The 27,533-nt window shown below is 39.8% G+C and overlaps 1 protein-coding gene across 2 annotated transcripts in view; it reads left to right on the top strand.

Moving 5' to 3' along the window:
* The window catches only part of RNLS (renalase, FAD dependent amine oxidase), a 273,753-nt gene extending 246,555 nt beyond the window's left edge, over positions 1–27,198 (top strand). Inside the window, exons 6-7 of one of the 2 annotated variants that reach the window (XM_003783678.2) lie at positions 979–1,154; positions 26,652–27,198. In XM_003783678.2, the coding sequence (XP_003783726.1) occupies positions 979–1,154; positions 26,652–26,804 (329 nt within the window). In that variant the 3' untranslated portion in view covers positions 26,805–27,198. The remainder of the gene's footprint in view (positions 1–978; positions 1,155–26,651) is intronic. The other variant, XM_023509632.1, reaches the window with a different exon arrangement.
* The last annotated feature ends 335 nt before the right edge of the window (positions 27,199–27,533 follow it).

Raw genomic sequence — 27,533 nt, 5'->3', positions numbered from 1 at the left:
TCAAAATTTGATTGGCCTTTATTCTACTGAAAGATACAAAGCTTATGCGTATTATTTTTGATTATGAAAATATAGCAAAAAAAAAATTCAATGACAAGGAAAATGGAAAGTATTATGAATGAAGCAGACTTTTTATTTTGAATGCTGTTTAAAAGATGAACAATACAATGAAGACGAGCCTGTTTGGGGTGTTTTTTTGTTTGTTTTTTGTTTTTTGTTTTAAGACAGAGCCTCAAGCTGTCACCCTGGGTAGAGTGCTGTGGCATCACAGCTCACAGCAACCTCCAACTCCTGGGCTGAAGTGATTCTCCTGCCTCCACCTCCCAAGTAGGTGGGACTACAGGCGCCCGCCACAACGCCTGGCTATTTTTTGGTTGCAGCCATCACATTGTTGTTTGGCGGGCCCGGGCTGGATTTTGCACCCGCTGGCACAGAGCCACAGGCACCGAGCCAGACAAGCCTGTTTTAGAGAAAAGCTTCATTTCTTTGTGAAAAGGGTAAAGATATTTTAATCTGGCATTTGTATGATTTCAGCAAAATACTTTGCAATCCATTAAGCTTAAAATGAATGAGATAAGTATTTAGTGACCATCTACTTTCTTCTCAGAATTTAAGAAGGATAAAGACTACAAAAAAATGGATCCCACCCTAAAGAGCTTGCAATTTGGTGAATGAGAGAAGACCCACATACTAATGAATTTGATTATACCCAAAGCTATCCATTTTAAGTATTCTTATCCTTCTTTCCAGTTCTTCAGCAAAACCTGACAATTTGTTCTCTAAAATGCATCTCGAATCTGTCTTTCTCTTCAGAGAAGCTTGATATTGGATTTCAGAAATAGCCTAATTTATGGTTTAAAGATTAGAATCTGGTTTTCTTCCATTTTGCCTCATTATTATGATTTGGATTGACGTGTTGGAAGATGGTTTTATGCTACCCAATTTTAGATGTATCTTTATGTTTCTTTAATGCTACAGAGTCATCAGAAATCGGGCCTTCCCTGGTGATTCATACCACTGTCCCGTTTGGCGTTACACACTTGGAACACAGCATTGAGGATGTGCAGGAATTAATTCTCCAGCAGCTGGACAACATTTTGCCAGGTTTGCCTCAACCTATTGCTACCAAATGCCAGAAATGGAGATATTCACAGGTAATCAAAGGAATCAGTGGTAGGAGCACAACAATTTTCTGAATAGGCCAAGAGAACTGATTGGACTTTGTCATTCTTTGCCATTCTCTAGGAAAAGAAATTAACAAAATTAACAATGTCATCGTTGGAGCAATTAAGTGCTTGCCCAATACATGATTGTAACTTCTATAGGTTTTCTTGTCCTGCTGTTTCTCAGTGAGAGGTGCATGCAGGTTCCGTCCGTGTTATTCTCAAACTCTAGCATCTGAAGACGTATAGACTCTGATATTTTAGGGTTTCCTGTGCAAGCAAGTCAGGTTGTGGACCAAAATGCAGCTGCGTCTTTGGGGGTTTCCTTAATCAGGGCTGTGGATATATAGAAACCACTATAACCTCCCCAGTTTTTGCAATCTGTCAAATTAACCTTGTAAGTGTTTTTTGCTACCACAATTTTCATTTTTATTAAGTTCCCACTTTGGTTTTGACTGCTGCCAGCCGACCTCTCTTGGGGGGGAAGCTAAGTACCCGCATAGAACAGCTCGCTGACTAGTTGACCTGTTTTTCAGGGTTAGAGAAACCGGCTGCTCATGCAACTGGTAGAAACCTAGAGCTCTTTATACAAAGTAAATGTTGACTTTAAAAAAAAAATCTGCATATTCCAACAGAAGTTTGTATTTGTAAGAGAAGTCTTTTGATCTATGGACTCAGTAGCGACGTCATTTAGGGGACGGTGGAGCAAAAGGCAGACAGGGGAGAAGCAGTGGGTTGTCCTCTTTTTCCCTGAGATCTGTGTGCCCACTGGTTCCCCGACATATCAGCATTATTGGTTATCCAAGCTGGGAAGCCTTCAGAAAAAGTGGTGTTATGGAAAATTGCAACAGATTTTATATATTTTAAAGGGCTTTCTGAAATCAGAGGAAGTGGTAAATTACTTCCTAAAATATTGCATGTTTACCCATATCTTCTCAAGTTAAATTATACAGTGAACTTTTGGGGAAAATATTTACTTAAACATGTCATGGTTACTTTAGAAGACTTTTTTTTTTCTTTTAAAAGCATTGAAAAATCTCAATAGTGAGTGTCTTTAAATAATATTTAACTCAATTTCAGCCTGGCTTGTAAAAGGAAACAGAGAAGTAATCTGGTTAATATACTTCGAAGCAGTGCGAGGTCACTTTGCGATTTCTAAATATTCCTTGAAAAGAAATGATACTTTGTGAGGTTTCCTCTTATGCCTTTCTCATACATAATTAATTGAAAAAAGATGGGTTTCAAATCTATTTATTTCTTAAAATTTGATGTGTTAATAAAAATAGGTTTTTCCTAACATAAAATGACCAATTTAAACTTGTGCAACATCAAAAAATCTAATAAGAAATCCTTGAACACACTGTACCTCCAAACCCTAACAATGATTTTTATTATATTTTGGATGTAGAAATTATCCTGCCACATTTACAACTCTAGTCATGAAGTCTACATTGGCTCAGGAAGTCTAGTCATGAGAGGGAATAAGTTATCGTTCAGACTTAGAAGTTTGCGTTTTCCACTAAGCAAACTAAGTATTTTTCTCATCATACATTGAGGCTGTTCTACAGAACATAACATTGTCGTTTATTGTAGAGCTCTTACGTGCTTTGGGTGTCATGTGCATATAAGCATCAACTTCAGAAAAGTAATCATAATGAAATGTCCAGAGACTGAATGTAATTTAATTAATCAGTCTTCAGCTAATCTCAAAAGAGCATTTCTTCACTGCTTTGAAAAGGTCCATCCTAAACCTTTGGAATGTCACATAAAAGTACATACCCCTCTTCCCTTGCCGTCCCAATACTCACAATCTCCCTTTGGTGAATTCATGTATGTTTGTTAATGCATATGGCCTACTGTAATGTTGAACTAGAGTGAAGGATGGTGTAGGACCAGGAACTAAAAAGAAAGAGGAACAGCTTCCTGATTTCTCAGCTTCCCTCCCTCATTTTTGAGTGGAGGCACAGTGCCCTTGCAAGGGAAATTACACCATGTTTTCTTCCAGCCTGGATCCCACCCAGTATTCCAACTATACTGTGTTCTTTTTCTGTTCCTTCTCTCCTTATCCTGCTCTACCTAAACCTTCTCCTATTCTCCAACTCCACCCCCTTCCTTTTCTTCTCTTTCTCTGATACACAAATGATAGAACCAGTCCTACCTACCTTCCTATTATGAAACCTCGGTTTGTGGCAGGCGTTCTAGACCCCTCAGGCTTGACTCTCTATTCTCAGTTCATTTTATTTTCGCACCCCGCCCCGTTCTCTTCTTTGGTGGTCCTTACACTGCATCCTGACGCTCAGTGACTGCGGAGGATGGAGATAAAGAAGAGAGCAGAAGGGGAAGAGCAATAATGAGCACCTGTGGTGCGCCAGGTCTGGAGCTGGGCGGTTCAAAGATCTCATTTAATACCAAAATCACTTTTAAAAATGACAACGAGAAGCCACTACACACCTAGAATGGGCCAAATCCAGAACACTGACAATACCAAGTTGCTGGCAATGAAGTGAAACAAGAGGAACTCACTCATTGCTGATGGGAGTATAAAATGGTGCAGTCAGATTGGAAAGGAGTTTTGCAGTTTCTTAGAAAACGAGACATTATCTTACTACGTGATTCAGCAGTCACACTTCCTAGTATTTACCCAAAGGAGCTGAAAACTTATGCCCACAAAAAACCTATACATGGATGTTTATAGCAGCTTTGTTCATAACTGCCAAAACTCGGAAGCAACCAAAATGTCTTTCAGTAGGTGAATGGATAAACAGTGATACATTCAGCCAATGAAATATTATTCAGCACTAAAAAGAAATAAGCTATCAAGCCGCAAAAAGACATGGAGGAACTTTAAATGAGTATTACTAAGTGAAAGAAGCCAGTCTGAAAAGACTACATATTGTATTATTCCAACTCTACATGACATTCTAGAAAAGGCAAAACCATGGAGACAGTGGTTTCCAGGGATGAGGGGTGAGAAAGGAATGACTGGGTAGAGCAAATAGGATTTTTAGGTTAGTGAAAATCCCTTGCTGATATTACAGTGGTCGACATATGTCATGATGCCTTTGTCCAAACCCACAGAATGTACAACACCAGGAGTGATCCCTAATGTGAACTTTAGACTTGGGGTGATAAAGGTGTGTCAATGTAAACTCTTCATCCGTTGTGACAAATGTCCCTCCCTGGTGTCAGGGAAGGCTGTGCAGGGGCAGGGTGCAGGGAGCACATGAGAAACCTCTGTACCTTCTACTCAGGTTTGCTGTGAACCTAAAAACGGCTATAGAAAAAGTCATCGTAACCATAAAAACCTATAAAGTCATCATAAAAATTTAAATGTATATTTAGTGGTAAAAATGAATCCTAAATGGATTCTTTTAAATATATATATGAAATAGCTTTATGAGTTCTCTGTCTTAATCCCTTACAGTGATGAGAACATGAAGGCTCAAAGAGATGAAATAACTTTGTTAAGACCCCATAGTCAGTAAAGACAAAAACATGGTAGCTGCCTCTCAAGTCCTTCTGACCCCTTCACTCATCATCTGTTTCCTATTGTTGCTCTAACAAATCACCAAAAACATGGTAGCTTCAAACAACACACATGTATGATCTTATCATTCTGGAGCTCAGAGTCCAAAATGAGTGTCACTCGGATAAAATCCAAGCGTTGTCAGGCCTGTGTTTCTTTCTGGAGGTGTAGGAGGGAATCCATGTCCTGGCCTTTTCCATCTTCTAGCTAGAAGGTGCTCACATCCCTTGGCTTGAGACCCCTTCCTCCATGTATGAAGCCAGAGACAGCAGGTCAGATTCTTCCCACATTTCACCATTCTTTTTCTTCTACCTCACTCTCCTTTTAAAGACTTTTGTGATTACATTAGGCTCAGCTGGATAATCCAGACTAATCTCAGGTTCAACTGATGAGTGATCTTAATTCCGTCTGCAACGTGAAAACTTCCTTTCCATGTCCTATGACATATTTATAGACTCTAGGGATTAAAATGTGAACATCTTTGGCAGGGGTATATTTCTGCTTACCACACCCTCCTTTTCCCCAAATCCCTTGGAGGATCCTTTTATGAGGTGGTATCTCCCTCTTCCCATAAAACCTCTGGGAAGAGCTTCAGCTCTCTAAGGCTCAAGCCACTGTAAGGGAGTGGCTGCTATCTGCAAGAGATAAGCAGAGTACTTTATGTCGGGGCAAATTCTAGTTTCCCAGCTGTAGCTCTTCCTTGCCCAGCACTGCCTCTAAAGTCATATCACAGTGGCAGCAATGGGGTCAACCATGTTTGTTTATTCATGTATCCATTTAGTTACTCATTGATTCCATACGCATGTAATGAATGCCGGCAATATGCCTAATTCTCCACCCATGAAGCCCTGAACACTAACATTTGCTGAGGGCCTTCTTCTAAGACTCTAAATTAAATTTTGTCTTGAGTACAATAATGGTGCATTCTTGCGGCTGCCGATCTTCCATGAGGAAAGAAGCAGATGAGGGGAGAAGGCGTGTTTGAAAGACTTGGGAGCTGCTCCTGTGCCTCCCATGTGGGGTTGGAATAAAGCACTTGAGTAGGTGGTTCACACGAACTTAGCAAAACAATGGCAGATTTTTTGAGGGGGGCTCTCAGTTCCTCCCTTTTCAGTTATTTGCCCTCCGTAATTTAAATGTTCACACAGTTCATATAACTTGGTGCTTAACTTGGTATAAATTGGGTTAAGCCTTCTGTAACAAACATGATACTTTCACCCTTTCAGTAGAAGAATGATAACTGAGATGCCTTCCCATGGACCTTGCCAGGGGACATTTCGTCAGTTTGATAACCCTGCTATTACCAGCCTTATTTTTTGTTTTGTTTTCCCTCGTTTCAGTGTCTATCATGATACCTTTCTCTAACTAGTAAATTTCTGGTTTCTTTTCCGGTTTTGCTCTAATTTTACCCATCTCTCTTCAGTTCCAGAAAATGTTAGTGGCCCTTTCCTTCCACTTCATTTATGACTCTCATAGATGACTTTACTTTTTGTGAATTACCAAATGTATTTTCAGATACCAAAAAAGTCAGGAGAGCAATTTAGGAGGAGGGAGGAGGTCATGAAGGAATACACTGGGATCTTTGAACAAAGATACAATGAGTGTATTTGGACAAGCCTATTAAGCTTGTAAAGTACAATTAGAAGTCAGTTATCTCCTACTGTTACATTTCTTCACTTAGTCTTTTGCCCTTAGATTATACCTTGTCTCCTTCCTTTCCTTTTTTTTTTTCATGAGAAGGATCATGAGCCCTAAATGGATCTGATAAAAGCTTTGAATATAAAAATAGTCTTCATTTAAAAATATATATACACATAAACACAAAAATTACATACATGTATGAGGCTTTATCAGCAACCTAAAGTCTTTCCATGAATCAGTGTCAGGAGCACCTGCTGTAAATACTATTCTACTATAACCTGAATGACTCAAGAGCCTCTCATGGCCCAACTTGGCATATTATTACAGTGAAAGAAACAGAATCCAGCAACAAAAGGAATTTAAATGAATTCCAGTCCTTATTAGTATCTCTTACAGAACTTTAAAGAATATCCAAATTTTACACAGTATCATCCTTAACAATAACTTTGGAAATCTCTCTTCTAATTCCCTGTGTCCCACTTCTGAAACCTCCCCCAAATCCTCCTTTTTGCACCCTTAATTCTTTTTTTTTTTTTTCAGTTATTTTTGTATTTGGCCAGGGCTGGGTTTGAACCCACCACCTTCAGCATATGGAGTCAGTGCCCTACTCCTTTGAGCCACGGGTGCTGCCCATACGCTTAATTCTTAATTCCCCACAGAAAGTTTCTCTGACAATCAGCCATGTGGGCTCCTCTCTTGTTTTCTCCTTCGTTTCTTCATTCTTTCATTATTTACATTCTTCACCATTCCCTCTATTCTCTTTTTCTTCTTAGACAAGGGATCCTCTCCCCTTTTCAAAACAAAATCCCCATTTTTGCTTTTTCAGGTCATCCCCAGCAGATTGCCTCAGTTGGCATGGTACTGCCAGGACTTAGGAGGAGTAAGAGAGAAAAGAGCAAGGGATATTATAAGGCCAGAATTTTCCCTCCAGGTTTGTGTTTGGTGAGGGGCAGCAGGTATCACACAGAAGAGCCCACCCGTATGCTTACGATATTCTTTCATAAGGGTATTTTCTGGCGAGTAATCGGCATTGGAAGCTCAGGTGGTAATGGATGTATTAATTTTTTCTTTCTCTTTTCTGTATGTTTTCTATTATTACCCCCACTTTCTTCTTTTAAATGAGGTGAAACTGGAGGGCAGTGACTGATTTCATAAATATATCAATCTTGTAAATCCAAAGGAGTATTATTCCCTTCAAAGTAGTCAACCACTTTGATAAGCTACACCATCTTTCAACCAGACCAGGCATCTCCTTCAGATCCCGACACGTATTCTTCAACATATCATCAGTTGGATTAGGTCTTTGAAATTTGAGGTTAAGTTCATTGTTTTAGAAACAAATGAAGTCATTTTTCCTTATTCTTAATAAAGTGGGGAGGGGGTGATCTGAACCACTTTGAAAAATATGTTTAGATGTAATTAGGGAAATATAACTGGTTTCTATTAATCAGTTTAAATGTATCAAGTAAGCTGATTCTAAAAGCAGTTTCAAACCTAGAAACTCTCAAAGACAATTGATCAGCGAGTACATCATTACAGATATAAATATAGAGACTTCTAGAATAAGTACTTAGAAATACAATAATGAATTGTCAAGGTATATTAGGTGTGTTGTTTTGTAGTTAACTTCCATTAAAAAATTCAGCTCTTTTGGTCCCTCTAACACTACTCCTATGACTTTTATCCCATATTTGTACTTTATAATTCCTGTGCTTTTTTTCTTAAGAGACAGAGTTACTATATCACCCGGCCTGGGCTTAAAACTTCTGGCTTCAAGCAATCCTCCCACCTCAGCCTCCCAAGTAGCTGGGACTACAGGCTCACCCTACCATGCTTGGCTAATTCCTGGATTTTTAATTTTTAATAATGTGATGTGATTATGATCTTGAACTTTAGAGTCAGATGGACTCGGGTTCAAACCTAGGCTCTACATATGCCTTTACACAGGCTAGACCACAACTCTAAGCTTCAAGGTCCTCATCTATAAATGGTAGCAGTTGAACTTACTTAGAGCTGTGCTTAGGATGAAATGAAATATCGCAGTAGAGAGCATTTACTATACTACAAACACTAGCACATTTACTACAGACACAAAGTGATTCCTCAATTAATATTCCCGGACAGTGGTAGTAAGAGGAGGTGGTGATGTGGAACAGGTGGGGTGACGGTGCTTTGATGGACTTCCTTTGTGGGGAGCTTGACTCTGCATGTCCCTTGCTCTCTTTTCTTAGTGACCTCTCTTCGTGCCCACATGTTGTCCCACTTTTTCTCTTTTCTTACTCACTCTCTACTCTTTTCAGAGTTTCTGTCTTTTCTCTTCTCTCTGTTTCATATATATAAATAGTTCTGGCCAGGGCTGTTTCAGTAGGACTGAATCAAGGCCAGGGGCTATGACTCTTAGTCAGACCCATGAGGAATTATTGAATAACATCAGAACAAGGTGAGATGAAAGGGGTAGATCCCTGTGGACATAAGGAACTCTTGCCAGTTAGATATTATTTTTTAAGGTGGAGGATTTTCCAGTTGTTTTGCCATTCATTTCTAAACTAACTTGTACATTTTCCCATATTTGGTAATTTAACACATTTGTGCCATGAGTCATCATTTCCTAAAGAAATTATGGCCACGAGAGCACTCTTGCCTATTACAAGTTTATGGTAACCTTTGGAGAGCCAAAACAGGCCCTTTGAGATAGGTGGACTATAGCATGACTCAATTTGTCAACAACAGGACTCCTAACAGGTGTCAGCCCTAGGCATTCCATTGACTAATCAGCCACCTCTTTTCACTGGCACATAACTAACCCCTTGCTTTAGCTTATTATGTGTGAGGCTGTACACATGTGTGAGATCATCAGCTGAGAAATTCTGCCCCTTAAATTAGGATGTACAGTTGCAGTTTAATTAAAGTTTATATGTGTAGATATTTCCTCTTTTCACAGAATTCCATCTTATATAAACTATTAAATGTTTTAACATATATGAGTTTAATGAAGTCACTTTTTTTCTCAAGTATTCTTGGAACTGACCCTGCCATGTAGTCAGTGTCACACTAATTCAGAATAACTAATTATTTTGAACAGCAATTCTCTATAGAAAACCTTAAAAAGGAGTCTATGTCTTTGGTCCTGGGCAAATTCTAAATATATTCATCTGCACCCAGTATTAATGCGTAAAACCAGATGGTGGATGTTATGACATGGGCATAGATTCTGCAATGGAAATAGGCACTACTCCAGCACTGTTCCTTACAGAGTAAGTATATAGTTAGTCTATTTAGAGTAGATATTAGTATTATGCCATAAAACTAATAAGCGAAAAGGTTTAGTTCATAAGACCTATTTATACCCACATTAGAAATTGATAGCAAATACTCACCTTTTCATTCAGTACACATTTGTTGAGCTCCTATTATGTGCCAGACATTGTACTAGCTTGAAGACCAAGGATAGTGCCCTTCCTTCAAGGAAATTTCCCATATAATCCATCAGCAAAGGTGATTAATAAGCAGAAAATCATGATATCGGGCTGTTTGCTATACAAAAGGGATGCACAGTGTACTAAGTGAGCACAGAGCAGACTTGAGGAAAAAAGTGGTAAGAAACAGCTTCCTGAAAGAAGTTCTCACTGGAGCTAAATCCTACAAGATGAGGAAGACACCAAAGGGAGTGATGTGGGAGCAATGTTCCAAGAACATGAACTTTCCCAGAAGCCAAAGAGAGAAGGCATGTGCGAGGAAGTTCAGTTTGGTGGAAACATAGCCTGCTATTGGACTATGGATGAGAAGGCTGGAGAGAGAAGCTGAATGCAATGCATCCAGTTTGTCGTGCTAAGATGTCAGGATGATGTCCTGTTGCTCAGTTATGGTGCTATGTCCATTGACTGGGACACTGCTATTACCATAATTAGCAGTGTCCAAGATAGAGGCTGTGCTTGTTCTATTTCCCTTATTCTTTCTCTTTAACTTGGTTTTTGCCATCATGTGTTGTGGCACCTCTGTATGCCATGATAGAGTCTACATCAACATTTTATTAAACAGTGTACATATTAATATGTTTTTTCATTCTCTCTCTCCTCTCTCTCTTTCAAAAATTCTATTTATTAATCTCTTACTCTATGTAGCTCACTGGGCTCTGTATATAGTTCACTGCATCCTCCAACCACCTGGTGGAGTTTATATCCCTTCCCTATTGCATAGGTGAGAAAGTTGAGGATTAGCGAGCCCAGGCACCTTGTGTAAGGTTCAGCTGCTAGGACGTGGCAAAACTGAAATTCAGCCACAGGCCTATTTAAAAGCTAATGCTTTTAAACACCTCACTTCACTGTGGTAATTTTTTGAATTCTGGCTGTCTCCCAATTGTGACACATTCTTATACCATTCTACTTTAGCTGCTGTCAGCTAGAAGTAATGATAATTGACAGTTATGCTGTGATTTTAGAAAATAGTTTTATACTTGTTTTCATTTGATCCTCATAACAGTTCTGACAGATTGGGAAATAAATATTATCTTTGCTATAAATGAGGAAACTGAGGTTCCTAGTGAATGTTTTTCCTAAAGCGATGCATTTAGTAACAAAATAGAGACTGGAAGATGTAGCTAGATTCAAAAGTCCATGTTTTGTACCATATACATACATATAAAAATTTACTAACAGTAGATCATACATCTAACATAAGATTTTAAACTGTAAAACTTCTACATGAAAACATAGGAGAAAATCTTTATGACCTTGAATTTGGCCAACATTTCTTAGAACACATAAAACACAAGCCATAAAAGAAGGATAAATTGAGCTTGATGGAAATTTTTTTTAAAAAGTGTCATTGAAAGACAATGAAAATGAAAAGATAGCCACAGACTTGGAAATAATGTTTGCAAATCATATCTTTGATAAGAGGCTATTATCAGAATATACAAAGAACTCTCACAATTCAATAATTTTTAAAAGCCCAATTACCTAACAAGGGGGAAAGATCTGAAGAAGAGATATGAATTTAACTATAGCATCATAAGGCTTCTACACTGAAAACTACAAAACATGGTTGAAATAAATTAGAGAAGACTTAGATAAGTGAAGAGCCGCCATTGAAGGACTTAATATTTGTAAGATGGCAGTGTTATGCAGAGTGATCTACACGTTGATTATGATCTCCACCAAAATCCCAGTGGCCTTTGCTGAAATGAAAAATCTGGTCCTAAAATTCGTATGGAACTGCAAAGGCATCCTGAACAGCTAAAACAATCTTACAAAAGAACAAAGTTGGAGTTCTCACATTCTGATTTTAAAACTTAATACAAAACTACACTAATCAACACAGTGTGGTACTTCCATAAGGATAACATGGATCAGTAGAATATATTTTAAAGTCCAGAAATAAACTCTTACCCACAGTCAACTGATTTCTAACAGTGTTCCCAAGAATATTCAATGGGGAAAAATAGTCTTTTCAATATTTGCCACGGGTTCAACTGGATAGTCACATACAAGAAAAGGAAACTAGACCCTTACCTCACACTGCATACAGAAAATTTTCCCCATATAGATCTAAAACTTAGATATACAAGCTAAAATCATAAAACTCCTAGAAGAAAGCCTAGGGATAAATCTCCAAGTCCTTGGATTTGGCATTGGTTTCTTAGATATGATGCCAAAAACATAAGCAACAGAAGAAAATTTGGACTGTGTCAAAATTTAATACATTGGTTCATCAAAGGGTTACCAAGAAAGTGAAAAGACAACTCACAGAACAGGAGAAAATACTTATTAATCACATATCTGATAAGAATCTACTATCAAGCATATATAAGAAATCCTTACAACTCAACAGCAATAAGAAAAAGAGAAACAGACAAGTCACTAAAAAAGGAGTAAAAATTTTGAGTAGTTATTCTGCCAGAGAAGAAATACAGATGGCCAATGAGCACATGAAAAAGATGCCTGACACCATTATTCATTAGGAAAATTCAAATGAAAACCACAGTGAGATACTCTTTTACACCCATTCAGGTAGTCATAATTTCAAAAAATGAAGATTAGCAAGTGTTAGTAAGAACATAGAGAAACAGAACACTTGTTCTTGGCTGGTAGGGATATAAAATGGTGCAACCACTGTGGAAAACAGTTCAGCAGTTTCTCGGTAAGTTAAACATGGAATTACAATGTGGCCCAGCAATTCCACTCCTGGGTATATAGTCCAAAGAATTTAAAACAAAACTGTGTACACAGATGTTCGTAACTGCACTATTCAAAATAGTCGAGATGCGAAAACAACCCAAATGTCCACCAACTGAGGAATGGATAAACAAAATGTGGTATATTCTACAATGGAATATCATTCAGCCATAAAAAGGGATGAAGTACTGGTACCTGCCACAAAAGGAATGAACTTGAAAACATGCTGCTGTGAAAGAAGCCAGTCACAAAGGCACAACTGGAATAATTCTGTTCATGTGAAATACCCAGTGTAGACAAATCCGTAGAGACAGAAAGCATATTAGTTTTTGCCGTTGGTTGTTGGGTGTATTTTATGTGTATTTTACCACACCCAGAAGAGACACGGATGGCAAATAAGCCGTGAAAATATTGAACATCAGTGATCATTAAGGAAACGCAAATTGAAACTACAATGACATGTGTACAAAAATGGCTCAAATAGAAAAACTTCACAGACACCAAATGCTGGCAAGGATGTGAAACGACTGGAATGCTCACATGCCACTGGCAGGGACGCAGAATGGCACAGCCACTCTGGGAAACTGTGGCAGTTTCTTATAAAAGCAAACACATGCTAACCATGGGACCCAGCAGCTCTACTCCTAGGGATTTACCGGAGAGAAATGAAGATGTACATCCATGTAAAAACCTGTGTACAAATGATCACGGCGGTTTAGTAATAATTGCCCCAAACTGGAAATAACCCAGATATTCACCACCTGATAAATGGATACACAAATTATGATACAGACATAAATGAAAAACAACTCAGTAATAAAAAGGAACCATTTAGTAATATCTGCAATAAATGAGTGACTCTCACAAGCAATATTTAAGTGAAGGAAGTCAGGCTCAATCGATGTATATGACTTTCTAGAAAAGGTACAACTGTAGGGACCCCAAAATGGGCCAGTTGTTGTCAGGGGCTGTGATTGGGAGAAGGGGATTAACTACTCAGGCCACAAAGGAAATTCAGGGGAGATGGAAATATTCTCTATATTGTTAGTAGCAGCAGTTACATGACTTGTATGTATTGTCAAAATTTATAAAATAGGGTGGACACAGTGACTCGTTTCTGTAATCCTAGCACACTGGGAGACCTAGGCAGGAAAATTCCTTGAGCTCAGGAGTGGAAGAGCAGCCGGAGCAAGAGTGAGACTCTGTCTCTACTAAAAATAGAAAAAATTAGCCAGGCATCAGGGCAGGTGCCTGTATTTCCAGCCACTCAGGAGGCTGAGGCAAGGGGATCACTTGAACCCAGGAGTTGGAGGTTGATGTGAGCTATGATGATGCCACAGCACTCTAGCCTGGACAACAGAATGAGACTCTGTCTCAAAAAAAAAAAAACAAAAAAATTTATAGAACAGTACATATAAAAAATGAATTTACCATAAATAAATTATACCTCAATTAAGCTGACTTTAAAAACCACGTCTTTAATCCTCCATTATTGTCTCCTTTGTCTTTCTGAGCAACACAGGAATTCACCCTCTTATTTTCACAGTAGTAAAAGCAAAGGAAGATTGTTTCTAGACCTGAAGATAAAAATGACTGCATTGTTTTTTGCCATAATCCCACAGTACAGACATAAAGTCACTGGGTTCATTCAACATGAAAGAGAACCAGAAAAAGTGTCAATGGCCATGCTCCTGGGTCTTCAAGAAGAAGGATGAACAGGGAATGGCAGAAGGGTGCGGAAGGGCTAACTCAGCAGGAGAAACTAAGCAACTCAACTGTACAGGGGAAGAAGGGATGAGGCCCATTTGAGGAGGAAAAATGATTTTCAGCCAGATTGACCATTTTTGGCCCTCTTCATCTTAGAATCCCATCCAGTTGGATCCTCAGAGAGATGATGGTAAACATTTGCATAGAGATGAAAACAAAAAGATTCCAAATCCCCTTACAGATGGGAACTAGTGTTTTTGTACCACCACACTTTTCATAGTGCTCAGCGACTGCTAGGAATAAAACAAATCCTTGAAGTATTAATGAATGAATAAACTAAAACTTGCCGAAGGGCAGAACAGTTTTCTATTAAATTAATAACTCTAAAGGGGAATGCAATGTGACTATTGCTTTGTCCCTTATTACTGCAGCAGTACTAAAGAAAACAGCATCTCGCTCTTTATTGTGTGCTTGTTCCGAACAAGTCCTCATCAAAATAGCCCGCTCCGGTGTTTTCAGGATTTTAAAAAATAGAATAGATCTACACAGAGGCAATGTAGGCCTCACCAACCGAATATACAATTTCAGCAAAGCATGTCCTTTGCAGTTCGAGCCCTCTAAAGCTGCTATATGGATCATATAATTGATTTGTGGCGCATTCTGCCTGCGTCTACCCGATGGTTTATTAAAATAGAATAGACAAATACCAATAAAGGGAAAAGCTCCACTGAGAATTGACCAAACCACATCACTTTCTTCACACCTAGGCTATTCCAACCAATAGAAATTTTACAGCACCTCTCGGTAGTACCAAACACCGAGCTCTACAGTCAGGAGGCCACAATACGAGCAAGCCTCTCCCCAAAGCACAACAAAGAAATGGGTTTATGAAATCACCATTAACTATAATAGAGCACTGGAGAGCTGAGTGGAACAGAGGAAAGATGAAATGACGAACAGAACACATAAGATCCAATTAAAAGCGTACCATCTCTGCAGGAGAGGACCCATGTGTTGATAAAGCTCTTTATGAATATTAAGTGCTATAGCATAAGGTGACATAGGGCCAAGAGCCCCCAAAATCAGTGGCTGAAAGAGGTACAGTGATCTAGGAAATAGACCTAAAAGAAGATTAAACTGCAATCAGCTCCCCAGTTTATCACTTATCTTCAATAATATGCAGTGTGTGATTAAGAAAAAAATCTTTATCATCACTTTTCTTAATAACATAGCAAATATAGTTCATGTGCAGGTGATTTCTTCTGTGCTGCCGAAGTCTGAGCATAGAGAGTTAGCCATTTGAAAGTTTTAAAAGACAAACACGGATTGGGTAGGTTACCCAGGAAAGGTGGCTCCTTTGCTCTCAGACACCTATAGCTTTCAAGAATGTATTTATATTCTTCCGGGAAAAAAACAATTAAGGATATTTTAGACTTTATGTCTGTGAATATTCACTGCTGCTTAGCCCCACTGTGGCAGTTCTATGAGTTGTGTCACTGTGTTCTCTATCTCTTGAAGTTAAGGCAAATATTTATATGACCCATCACACACACAAATACCTTCACACACACATGCTCATCTCGTTATATTTCACACGCTTTTCAAGGCATTGGAGGTGGCGTTTTATGAGATAAGGGTGGATTATCTGAGTAAGAAACCATCATCACTTTCTATGTGAAATTCAGGGTGATTCACATATGCCTGGTGCTTTTGCCTAGTGTCTACAAAAAGTGAACCAGAAGCCGAAGAATTCAGCTTTCACGGAGGGATGCACAGTGTCCGGGAAAAGATGGTGGGTGCCAGAAGAGTTCATGTCCAGGGCAGTTCCACTGCTCAAGAATGGTTAGGATGGTGAGGTTCTATGTGTGATGAAAGAGAAGGGGGGTAATGACATGGTTATTCGGAGGGAGAGGGGAAAAGCAAACTTTAGAGACTGGGAAAGAAAAGAAAATTATTTTCACAGAGAAAAAATACTCTACCACATTTAGATACGATCTGGAGGCTGAAAATTTAAAACTTTCAAAAGTTTGAATAAGTTTTTTGTTGCCCTGTGAGCATATGCTCTTGGCACAAACAGTTATCCAATACCAGTCGTACACAATGGAGTAACAGATCCCAGGAGCACATAGATGAATAAGACACGGGCCCATACCGTGGTATTTCTGAGAACTCAAAAGGCTTTGAAACATCCAACATCTTTTACCAAGTGGCATTTTAGTAGGTTATGTGTAGTGGAACCAGCAACATTTTGTTGGATATTCATCAGACTCCAGATAAAATTTTTAAAAACAGGAGAACATGTAGGGGTAAATGTAGCCCTAGTATACATGGAAACATTACATTTTGGATGTGGCCAATAGAAAACACGTTGAATGTCAAAATAAATCTGTATCCAACACTCGTTGTCCCAGGCCTGCCTTTCCTATATCATGGAAATTTTCTTGGCTAATAATATTGTTCACTGTTGACACAACACTGATGGCTGAGGTCCCATCTTTTTCAGAGTGTCTAGACTGTTTACAAATATGTAAACAGACGTTTCCACAGACAACAGAACAAGTTTTCATCTCTCCTTCATTTATTTACCCTTCTCATCGTTTTTGTAAACAGGAATAACATAGATACTATAATCAATGCCTTGGGAACATGGTAAGAATTGGGAGATATATACAGACAATCAATATGAACCACATTTGCCCTCTAGGCCACGTGCATCTTGAATCTATATGTTTATTCCATACTTGATTAAGTCTTTTTCCCCCATTTCCTATTTTCCTCCAAACATTTACAGTGACTATGGTGAATATTTAGCCACAGGTGAACAAACAAGGAATATGTCACTCCAGATTCTGGTTCTGTCTATATTAACATTTATATAAAAAAAGGAGGTTGTGCAGGTTTCTGGGAAATCAGTTTTACACAAGATTTGGTTCCAGTTTTAAGAATTAATCATCCATTCACCAAACGCAAACTCAGGTTGTCCAGTGTTGCTGGAGATGACTCACAGTTCTCCAAAGCTCACCTGAGCTCCTCACTGACCTCCATCCCTCATCTTTTTGGAGCACATTTTTCAGGCTAATCGAGACTCCATGCGCTGCGCCGCGTCAAGCCTCACCCAGAACAGTAGTTCCGGGCATTTTTATGTCACAGCCCAGAAAAATCCCTCCAAATGTTTTGAGAACCAATATAATATTGTTATATTTTTTCTCCAGTTAAAAATGTAAAAAGCAAAAGCACAGTTATGAGAATATAAGGAAAAGAATAACAAAAAAAATACAGATATAACCTCATAATATATTTATAAGTATTATAAATATAATAATACACTTAGCTCTCTGAAAAAGCTCGTAATTCTCTTTATTTTTTTCATCCTGCCATGGATTGCCTTTGGGGAACCACTACCTTTGTACTTTGCATAGGGGCTATAAAAGACTAAATTAACCAAACACTCGATTTCTACTGTTTATGTACCATGGCATGGGTTCAGGTTTACACTGGCAGCAGAGTAGAGGAAGGCAAGGAAGTGAGAAAATGTCTGAATCAGCTCTATACCATCTCAGCCTTTATAGCTATTCATTATTGCCAGTGTGGTCAATACCGCACACACACAGCGCACAGGGAAAATCCCAAGGCAAGGATATTATTACTCAAGTTTGCCCCAGTCAACTTAATATGCAGCTAAGCAACAATGAGATTTCCCAACATTGAAGGGCAGTCTAAGAGTCACCCCCAAGGCTGGGCAAGGTAGCTCACGCCTGTCATCCTAGCACTTTGGGAGGCTGAGGTGGGTGGATTGCCTGAGCTCAGGAGTTCAAGACCGTTTTGAGCCAGGATGAGACCCTGTCTCTAAAAAATAGCTGGGTCTTGTGACAGGTGGCTGTAGTCCCAGCTACTTGGGAGGCCGAGGCAAGAGAATTGCTTGAACCCAACAGTTTTAGGTTGCTGTGAGCTATGATGCCATGGCTGTCTCTCTACTCGGGGTGACAAAGTGAGATTCTGTCTCAAAAAAGGAAAAAGTCACCCTCAGACATTGTACTGGATGAAGTTCAAAGAGAAAAGGATGCTGTGCACAGACAGCTTAGACATCACCGTCTGCTGTCAAGACTCATGCATACCAAAGGCCAGTTGAGGTGACACACAGGAACGTAATTTAAGACAGCAGTAAAATTATCTACAGGTTTTTTACAGCACCTGGGGTTTTTATGTGAATTGTCTCATATGCAATTGAGGGAACTAGGAGATCAGTATAAGGTGAATTATATTGGTTTCATGTGTGTTTATGTTTTGACATAATTGGAGCAAGTTTTCTCACAAAGACAAAGCCTTACCAAATGGGGAGACCTCGCGGGGGGGGGGGAGGAACTGAAGGGGTGCCTTCCTTTAATGCAAATAATGGCTCTTCCAGTGACCTAAAGAACTGCTGGGTTTTCCACCATGTTAAGCACTTCAGCAAAGATTCAAGGGCAGAAGATGAAATCACAGAAGTATTTCCCTTCTGCTAAAATGACAGATGGATGGAAAAACAACTGCATCCTGGAGAATATTTTTAATTTAGATCAATAAGAGTCTCTTTTAGAAGCAACGTCCCTCAAGGATCGACATCTCAAAGGAGAAGCACAAGCTCCAAGGATTAGGCCACAGAGAGGGGACCACTGTCGCTAGATACAGAAACTGAGAGAATGTTGCCTTGTTATTACGTCACCGTGAGCCTTATTATTTTTTGTTTTCTGGTGTTGGTTCAAAGTTCTATAGATTTGAGTAATCTGCTCCAACTTTGTTTTTTACCCACAAGCCCTTATATTTTTAGTGGCCTATTTTGTTGGAACTACGATTGTAGCTGAAACACTTGTATTTTATTTTCAAACGGCCGTCGAACACCCCCCACCCCCTGCCATGTAATCCCTGGAAGGGTAATGGGCTAGGGGTGGGGAGTGGGTAGGAGGTTATTAGAAGGAATTATAATTGGGCTTCCAGCATCGTCTAGAGGAAATGGCTTCTGATGTGATCCTGTTTCTTGGCACTGAAATGTCTCTGGTTTGGAGAAAAGCAGTTCCTCAGGCTATCGTAGCTTAATGGGAAAAGAGAGTGAAAAAAAGAAAAACCAGTGAAGAATATTTATTCCTTTTTTCTAGTTACATGTTTGCTCTGCAGCCTTCTAATTTAGGGCTAGTGTGTAGGATTTCTGTCTGGTGCCAACTCCAGTTGACTGGTGGTGGCCGCCTGAAGCACGGAGGGAGAAGGATGTCGAGGCCGCTGCGGGCTCAATGCCTCGGTTGATCAGTGATGCCTGTCAGGAGTCGCTGCTCGGGGGTCACCCCATAACCTACGATACGGTTGGGGATATTTGCCTACCAAGATGAATGGTCTGGCAAGACAATGAGACTTGGTTCTGGAATCAGTACATTTCCCCTTGTAAATGAACAAATTGATTCCCCGATACCCAAGTCCATCTCTGTCAGTTTCACCCGAGGATAGTCATTTGGGCGAATGGGAAAAATGGAGAGTTTAAAGTGACAGTGCTGAAGGCAGAACAGGTCCTTATGCCAACGATGCTGCTTTACCTTTAAAAGCACTGCTTGAGCACCCTGCCACTCACGCCTTCTCTTTTCCCCTAGTAAGCACTGGCTCCCTAGGACTAGTCACCGGCTGTCTCCCCAGCCCTGTTTAACACTTGCCATATTTCAGCAATGGTAAGACGCCACCGAATGGGTATACACCAGGAGACAGGCGGGGGGGGGGGGTTCTGGGGGCCTCAGAGTGGGCAGCTTCAATCTGTTAATATTTAAATGAACAAATTATTATTTAAGAACCATTTGAGGAGAGAACCTGAAGCTGGCTGCTGTCTGAAAACCTTGCTTTCTCACTGAAGGGAAAAATGCATCATCTAAACTGGCAAAACAGATCTCAGCAGCTCAGAAGAAAACCTCAGAGAGAAGAGCTCAGTGGCGCACGCCTATGAGAAATGCCACCTTGCCGTGCTCTAGGCAGTACGGGAGACGGATTTCGTGAGGAAGAGCGTGGGCATCAGATATTAACAACTCTTTGAGTTAAAGAGTGGTCCAGAGAAGTCCAGCTTTGTTTTTTGGGTTTTCTCTTTTTTTTTTGCAGTTTTTGGCCAGGGCTGGGTTTGAACCCACCACCTCTGGCATATCAGGCCGGTGCCCCACTCCTCTGAGCCACAGGCACTGCCCGAGAAGTCCAGCTTTGTGAATAAATTTTTAGAACAGCTTAACCGATGTATTTCCCTTTTATTTCCTTTTTGTGTTTCCAAAAGATACCAGTAGATAAGTCTAAAAGAGCTTTGCTGGTGTGTATAAAGTCAAGTCCTATGTCATGTTGACACCATTTTTTTCTTTCTCACTGGTACATAAAATACTGATGCCTTTTATGATGCCTGAGCGTCCATGAAATGTGGTATGATTTGCAGTCATAGCAGAAGTGAGGAAATGTAACAGCAAGAACTTGATGATTTGGAGGGCCAAGCTTCCTGATCAAGTTAGTTGCACATCCAGAATTAGAATTTATACAATCTTAATTTTTGCGTAGCCCACTTGAGTATCACTTGGTGTTCTGTTTCAGAAGGATTAGTTTTAAGGAACCAGATTATGGGCTGGGTGGCCAACTAGAACAGACCAGCCTAAAATACAGTCACTTTCTAGCCAAACCACTGAGACTGAGGGCAAATGACTCATAGTCCGAGGATTTGCTTCAGTGTCACGATAGGTATGGAAGGAAAGAATGGACATTGTCTGAATTGGTTTTGCACATTATCAACTGTCATCCTGTGGAAATGGTCTACTTCTCTGTCTTCCTCTTTCTTTGCACCTTTAATTTCATTCTCACACCACAGAGACCTTTATATGGATTTTTATAACTAATTTCATGATACAACAAAGCTACCAGGTTGAATCAAAAAAAAAAAAAAAAGAAAGAAAGAAAGCTGACAGCATTTTACTATTTTGACCTATGGAAACAGCAAAATTGTGTGGTTTAACTAACTTAATATATGACAAGAGACATTCACTTAAAGCAGTTCACAGAGCGCAGAGAACAGCCCTTCTCATCATTATTGAGAGCCTTCTGAATACAATAGATCTTCTATTTGAGCTTCTGCCCAGCTCTGCAAGAACCTCAGAATAACACTGTCTGTGTACATGGTTCCCCCTCCATTTGATTAACTGTGTACAACATTGTCTCTTTTTAACTCCACAAATGTCTATTGCGCCCTTGAATGTGGGCTAGATACTCTTCTCAGCTGTGGATACATAGATCAGTGAATCACATCCCTACTCCTAGAAGCAGTGAGTGTAGGAAGGGAGACAGGTCTGGACATTACAGGGCAAAATAGCCAGGATCACAGTCAGCATAAATAACGTGCCGAAAGGCACTTGCCCTGCCTCCAGAGCAGGAAACCTCAGAGCAGGTAACATTTGTCCTGGGTCTTGAAGAATGAGCAATTTACTTGTCAGAAAAGCATGGGGGGGGGGACAATGTAACATCACCAAGCAGAATGGCTTGCTCAGAAGCTCAGAAGCACCACAAAGAAAAGTGTCTTTGAAAACCCTGAGATTGAAGGGTGATAGGGCGTGTGACAAGGTGAGGAAGTGGCAGGAGATGAGGTTTAGATGGAGGTAAGACATTGGTTATGGAGAACAAAATGACAGAACACATCCATGGATGTTAAATTGCTTAGAAACAAATCCACTTTTTCTGCTTCAATGTGTATGTCCAGTCAAGTCGTCCCCTAAGTTTATAGAAAACTTATATCAGCTACTCCAGAGCAGATAGGAGTACTCTCTGACCAACCCTTGCACACATGTGAGCCAAAGCAACCTGGATTTCCAAGAGGTTGTTTCAGCCCCTTGACATCTTTCCTAAACACAGTCTTTGAGCTGTGGTTCCTCACTGTGGCTGGAAGCGTAGCCAAAGCCTGCGTTATTGTGAGATTGTGGCTTTGACGATTACGTGCTTCTCCACTGCTGGGCCCTTTACTTCACATGGGTGAAGGAGCTTGCCAACACACACTCCATGTTTTCATATTTTCCTCATTGGGTAATTGCAAAATGGGCAATTCCACCTAAATGCAGTGAGATTGATTTCATCCAAACTGCCAACTGGCTAATCAGTGGCCCAGTTTTCCAGCCATGTGATCTGGCATCTGGCATTTACCACTCATCAAATTAAATTACACAGTACTGATAAATTACCAGCTCATGACTGGGCAGAACTTTTTTTCTTAAGCTTCTTCCTGGTTAATACTTATATAATGATTAATAGGGTCACAGTTAAAAAAAAAAAATAGGGTCACAGTTTATCTACATAGGGATGCCAACTAAAATATATCAAAACTGTACCACAAATGGAGATTTTTGTATGTGACAGTGTAGATTATACATAGACATGCATATGCATGTATATATATGAATGTTGGTAAATAAATTATCCCATTTATGCGAATTTTGCAGATGCCTAAAGCTATGAGATTATCAAACGTTTTTGTTTTGTCTCAAAAATTATGCTTAGACAGACACACATGTATGTGTGTGTATATATGTATATGAATATGTATAAATGAATTATTCCATTTATGTGAATTTTCCAAATGCCTAAAGCTAAGTGACTAATCAAACATTTTTGTTTTCTTTTACTCAAATCGACTCTTTCTGGAAACGTTTCTGAAAGAGTTAGAAGCGTGAGTTCCGGAGTCAGCCTGCTCTGTCCCAGTCCCTATCTCTTCATCTACTGGCTTTCTGTCTTTGGACAAGTCACAGCCTTCCTGACCCTCTACTTTCTCATCTATAAATGAGAATAACAGTAACCACCTCCTAGGGTTGCTGTGTGAATTACATGGGGCTTTCAAGCAAAGAATTTGGTATGTGGTGAACATCCAAGAAGTGTTAGCCGTGAACACTTTATGCATATTAGAACTGCTTCTTAAAAACTAGGGCCATCATTGGGAGTGTTAAGGATTTCAGGACAACTCACAAATGATGCCTCCAGGACCTATCGAGAGCCAAAAGTTATTTTACCACCACTACCACCCGCCATTAAATGACCCCAGACTGCCAGGCTTCTTCCCAGCCCTGCTGGGTTTTTGAGTTTTTAATGTAGCGTCCCTTGCTTTCAGACTATCATTTGTCACATTCTGAAATCACCAATATCTAGAAACCTAGAGGTTTTCTTCCTCCTTTAGTGTTTCACTGACAAATCAAATGATCCGTCTGGTGAAAGTTCTTTGTAAAGCACAGTTTAAAAGCTCTGATTGGACACACACATCTGTACTTCAGTGACTGCACTAAGTGCTGGTTTCAAGATTATCAGCTACATCTATGACAGACGATGTTGTGTAAAGTGACCTCCAAAACGTGAGAGGATACTCTCCATTGCATGCTTCAGTCTGAGTGACACCGCTCTGTAGAGGTCCACATCTTTAAAGGTTCAACAAGGAAATAATAGTACCGCCTCTTTTTTTAAAGCAAAACGTAGCATGTAAATAAAACATATCTATGCAAAGTTTTTTGGCTTCTAAAAATTTATAAAGGCAGGCACTAACTCAGCCTATCTGGAGCAAAGATCTCAGCACCATAATCCAAACAGCATTGGTCACATTTCTTGATCTTTTTCCTCCTGATATTTAAATAAGCAGATGCTCCTGGGCCTTACCTTACCATTCTCCACGAAAACACTGTATAGGAAAGACTAGAACCATCCATGTGAATGATGGCCCTGAACTTGTGCAGTGGTGCAGTTCCTATCGAGGTTGCCATTATAATAATTTTGTTTCTTTGGGGATTTTTTAGGGAGTTTTTGGTGCTTCAGTGGCCAAACCATCTCCATGTCCAAGATAACAACATTCACCTCCCACTCATTCTCCTCACTGTGAATGCTTATCAGCACCCTCTATCCAAATTTGGGGATATTTTTCCCAGAAAATAATCTCGTGCCTTTTTCATAATCGCAAATCTTATAAACCTAGTTCTAGCAAAATAAATAAATTAATAAATAAATCCCGGACTGCAGCTGATTCTCTACCTTTTGGCTCGTAAGTAGTAAGTTATGCCCTTTCAATAGACATTTTTTATTCGGTAATTTAAAACTGTAAGACCATATCCCTCTTCTCTTGCCTCTCTGCCATGTCCCTTCCTCAAGATAGCCCCTTTCCCCAACACACACAACACAAACAGCAAACTGCCCAGCAGTTTCCGAAGTACACTTTCACCACCTCCTTCTCTCTCTCTTCCTCCCTCCAGACTCTGGGCACTCACATATGTCGCCATTTCTTCTTAGAATGACCTTCCTGTTTCCTTTACTGGCGAACTCTATGCAGCCATCGACCCTATAGAAAGTCACCTACCTGGACTGACTGCAATGCATTCATTCATTCATGAAATACATTCTTCAAAAGGAACACATTCTGGCACATAGGAGGTGCTCAGTAAATAATAGAAGAAAGCCACTTTTTGCTTTGGGGTCAGTCTTGCTGTCAGGACTGAGAGCTTCTCAAGGACAGGGCTGTGAAATTTTAAAATTCTTCTGTTCCAGTGCTGAGCAAAGGGCCTGACTCAGCACAGTGTTCAGGAAATATGTGAGGAAGGGCAAATGAGAGCCTGTAGAGAGGGAAGGAGGGAGGGATGGGGAATATAAGAGGGGTGTCTTATGAATGGACAACAAACACATGAGAAAATGCTCACTGTCCCTAATTATCAGAGCAATACAAATCAAAGCCACCTTGAGATATCATCTAACCCCAGGGAGAATAGTCCACATCAAAAAGTCCCAAAGGCTGGGGGCACAGTGGCCCATGCCTGCAATTCAAACATTCTGGGAGGCCAAGGCAGATGAATTGCTTATGCTCAGGAGTTAAAGACCAGCCTGAACAAGAGTGAGACCCTGTCTCTAAACATAGCTCGGTATTGTGGTTGAAGCCTGTAGTCCTAGCTACTTGGGAGGCTGAGACAAGAGGATCACTGAAGTCTAAGAATTTGAGGTTGCTGTGAACTATGATGCCAGGGCACTCTACTGAGGGCAACAAAATGAGACTGTGTCTCAAAAAAAAAAAAAAAAGTCCCAAAATTGTGGGTGCTAGCGTGGATATGGAAAGAAGGGAACAAACACTTTTACTCTGCTAAAAAGTGTGGAGAATCCTCAAAGAGCTAAAAGTAAATCTCCCATTTGACCCCACAATCCCATTACTGAGTATCTACCCTAAAAAAGAAAAATAATTTTACCGTAAGGACATATGCACTAGAATGTTTATCGTAGCTCAGTTCACAATCACCAAGATGTAGAATCATCCCAAGTGCCCATCAACACATGAATGGATTAATAAACTGTGGTCTATGAATACCATGGAATACTACTCAGCCAGAAAAAGATGGAGATTTTAGGGCTGTGCCTGAGGCTCAAAGGAGTAGAGCACTGGCCCCATATGTCAGAGGTGGTGGGTTCAAACCCAGCCCTGGCCAAAAACTGCAAAAAAAAAAAAAAAAAAATGGAGATTTTACACCTTTTGTATTTACCTGGAGCAAGTCGGAGAGCATTCTTCTTAGTAAAGTATCTCAAAAATGGAAAAGCAAGTATCCACTATACTCAATGCTTACGTGAAACTAGTACATGAACAAACACATGCCTACACAAGAGAAAAACACAATTAAACTAGTGGGAGGGAAGGGGGAGGTAGAAGGGGAGCAGGTGTGCTCTCACCTAACAGGTACAGTGTAAGGATTCATGGCACACCTCTCGGGTGAGGAGAATAACTACAACTTAGACTTTACCTAACAAACACAAACAATGTAACCTAATCGTCTGTACCTTCGTATTAATCTGAAATTTTTATAAAAAGCGGAATGTCTTAGTCTATCTGGGATGCTATAACAAAATACCATAAACTGGGTAGCTTATAAACCACAGAAATGTATTTCTCATGGTTCTGGAGGGTGGAAAGCCTAAGATCAAGGCACTGTAGATTAAGTGTCTAGTGAGGACCCACTTTGTCATAGGTGATACCTTCTAGCTGTGTTCTGGCTTGGTGGAAGGGGCCAACCAGCTCCCTTGGGCCTCTTTTATAAAGGACATTAATCCTATTCATGAGGACTTAGCCCTCAGGACCCAGTCTCCTCCCAGAAGGCCCTACCTTCTAATACCAGCACCATGGAGAATTTAGGATTTCAGAGTACAAATTTGAGAAGGGTGGATTGCTAATTTTGAAGTCCAACACACTCCTGATTACTTTATCTAATAACCAAAAATTTAAACATTTAAGAATATAAATGTAAACACTTGGGACAGGGAAGGGGTCTGAGTGCTCCCCACCCCCCGCCCAGAGCTTCTTGTGAGAAATCTTGATTTCTCAAGGTGGAGGAATCTTTCCCAGGTAAGTGTTGCCATGACAGCACAGTAGAGCACAGAATGTGAATAGCAACCCTTTTTTTACTTTTCCAGGTTACAAATGCTGCTGCCAACTGTCCTGGCCAAATGACACTTCATCTCAAACCTTTCCTTGTGTGTGGAGGGGATGGATTTACTCAGTCCAACTTTGATGGCTGCGTCGCTTCTGCTCTCTGTGTTCTGGAAGCTGTAAAGAATTATATTTAGTACCTGTAACCTTATTCTCTATGTGTGCTTTAGGGTTTTGGTTTCATCATTTTCTGTTATTGATTATTTTGTATTCTCTTTTGTTGGGAGAAATTACTGGAAAATTATTCTTCACTTATTGTCAATTTTCATATGGAGTGTAAAATCAATTTTATAATTTCAGTAGTTACAGCCCATGCTAGCATGGAAATTCCTCATACCTTACACCTTTCTCCACTTTCCTGAATTGCCATGGCTACCTCTTGTTGGAAGAGAAGTTGTGTTTAAAAATAACAAATGAACCTCTTAAAAAATTATGTTAAATCACAGTAACAGTTCATGTACCAAAATCAGTATTATCTTTATGAAAATTTCAACTCCGAATAAAGGACAATCACATTATCAAGGCCTCATCTTAAGTCTTCACGTGTGTCCTTGAATCAATAATTTTGCAAACTACTGAACTGCAAGATTTCTCTAAACCATGGATAACAGCATGTAATTTTTGTTTCTCATTTATCTCCCAAGTTATTAAATGATCCTGAATTGGAGGTCATATACGTCATCATCTTAGTTTGGTGGGCAACTTGACTGGCAAAGAACCCTCTCGTCAAATTTTCAGAAAATAACAAGAGTCAAGTTGATTTTCCAAGTTACACCATCTTTTTTAACCATAAAACAAATTGCAGTCTTTGTATAAAAAAGATAAAAATTAAACAGAAACTGAGAGAAAATATATCGATCTTTCTA

Source organism: Otolemur garnettii, unplaced genomic scaffold, assembly GCF_000181295.1.
Source record: "Otolemur garnettii isolate 467f Iridium unplaced genomic scaffold, OtoGar3 scaffold00008, whole genome shotgun sequence".
In the NCBI taxonomy this organism is placed as follows: domain Eukaryota; kingdom Metazoa; phylum Chordata; class Mammalia; order Primates; family Galagidae; genus Otolemur; species Otolemur garnettii.
Note: the sequence above shows the minus strand (reverse complement) of the source record. Positions and strands in the feature narration are given on the sequence as shown.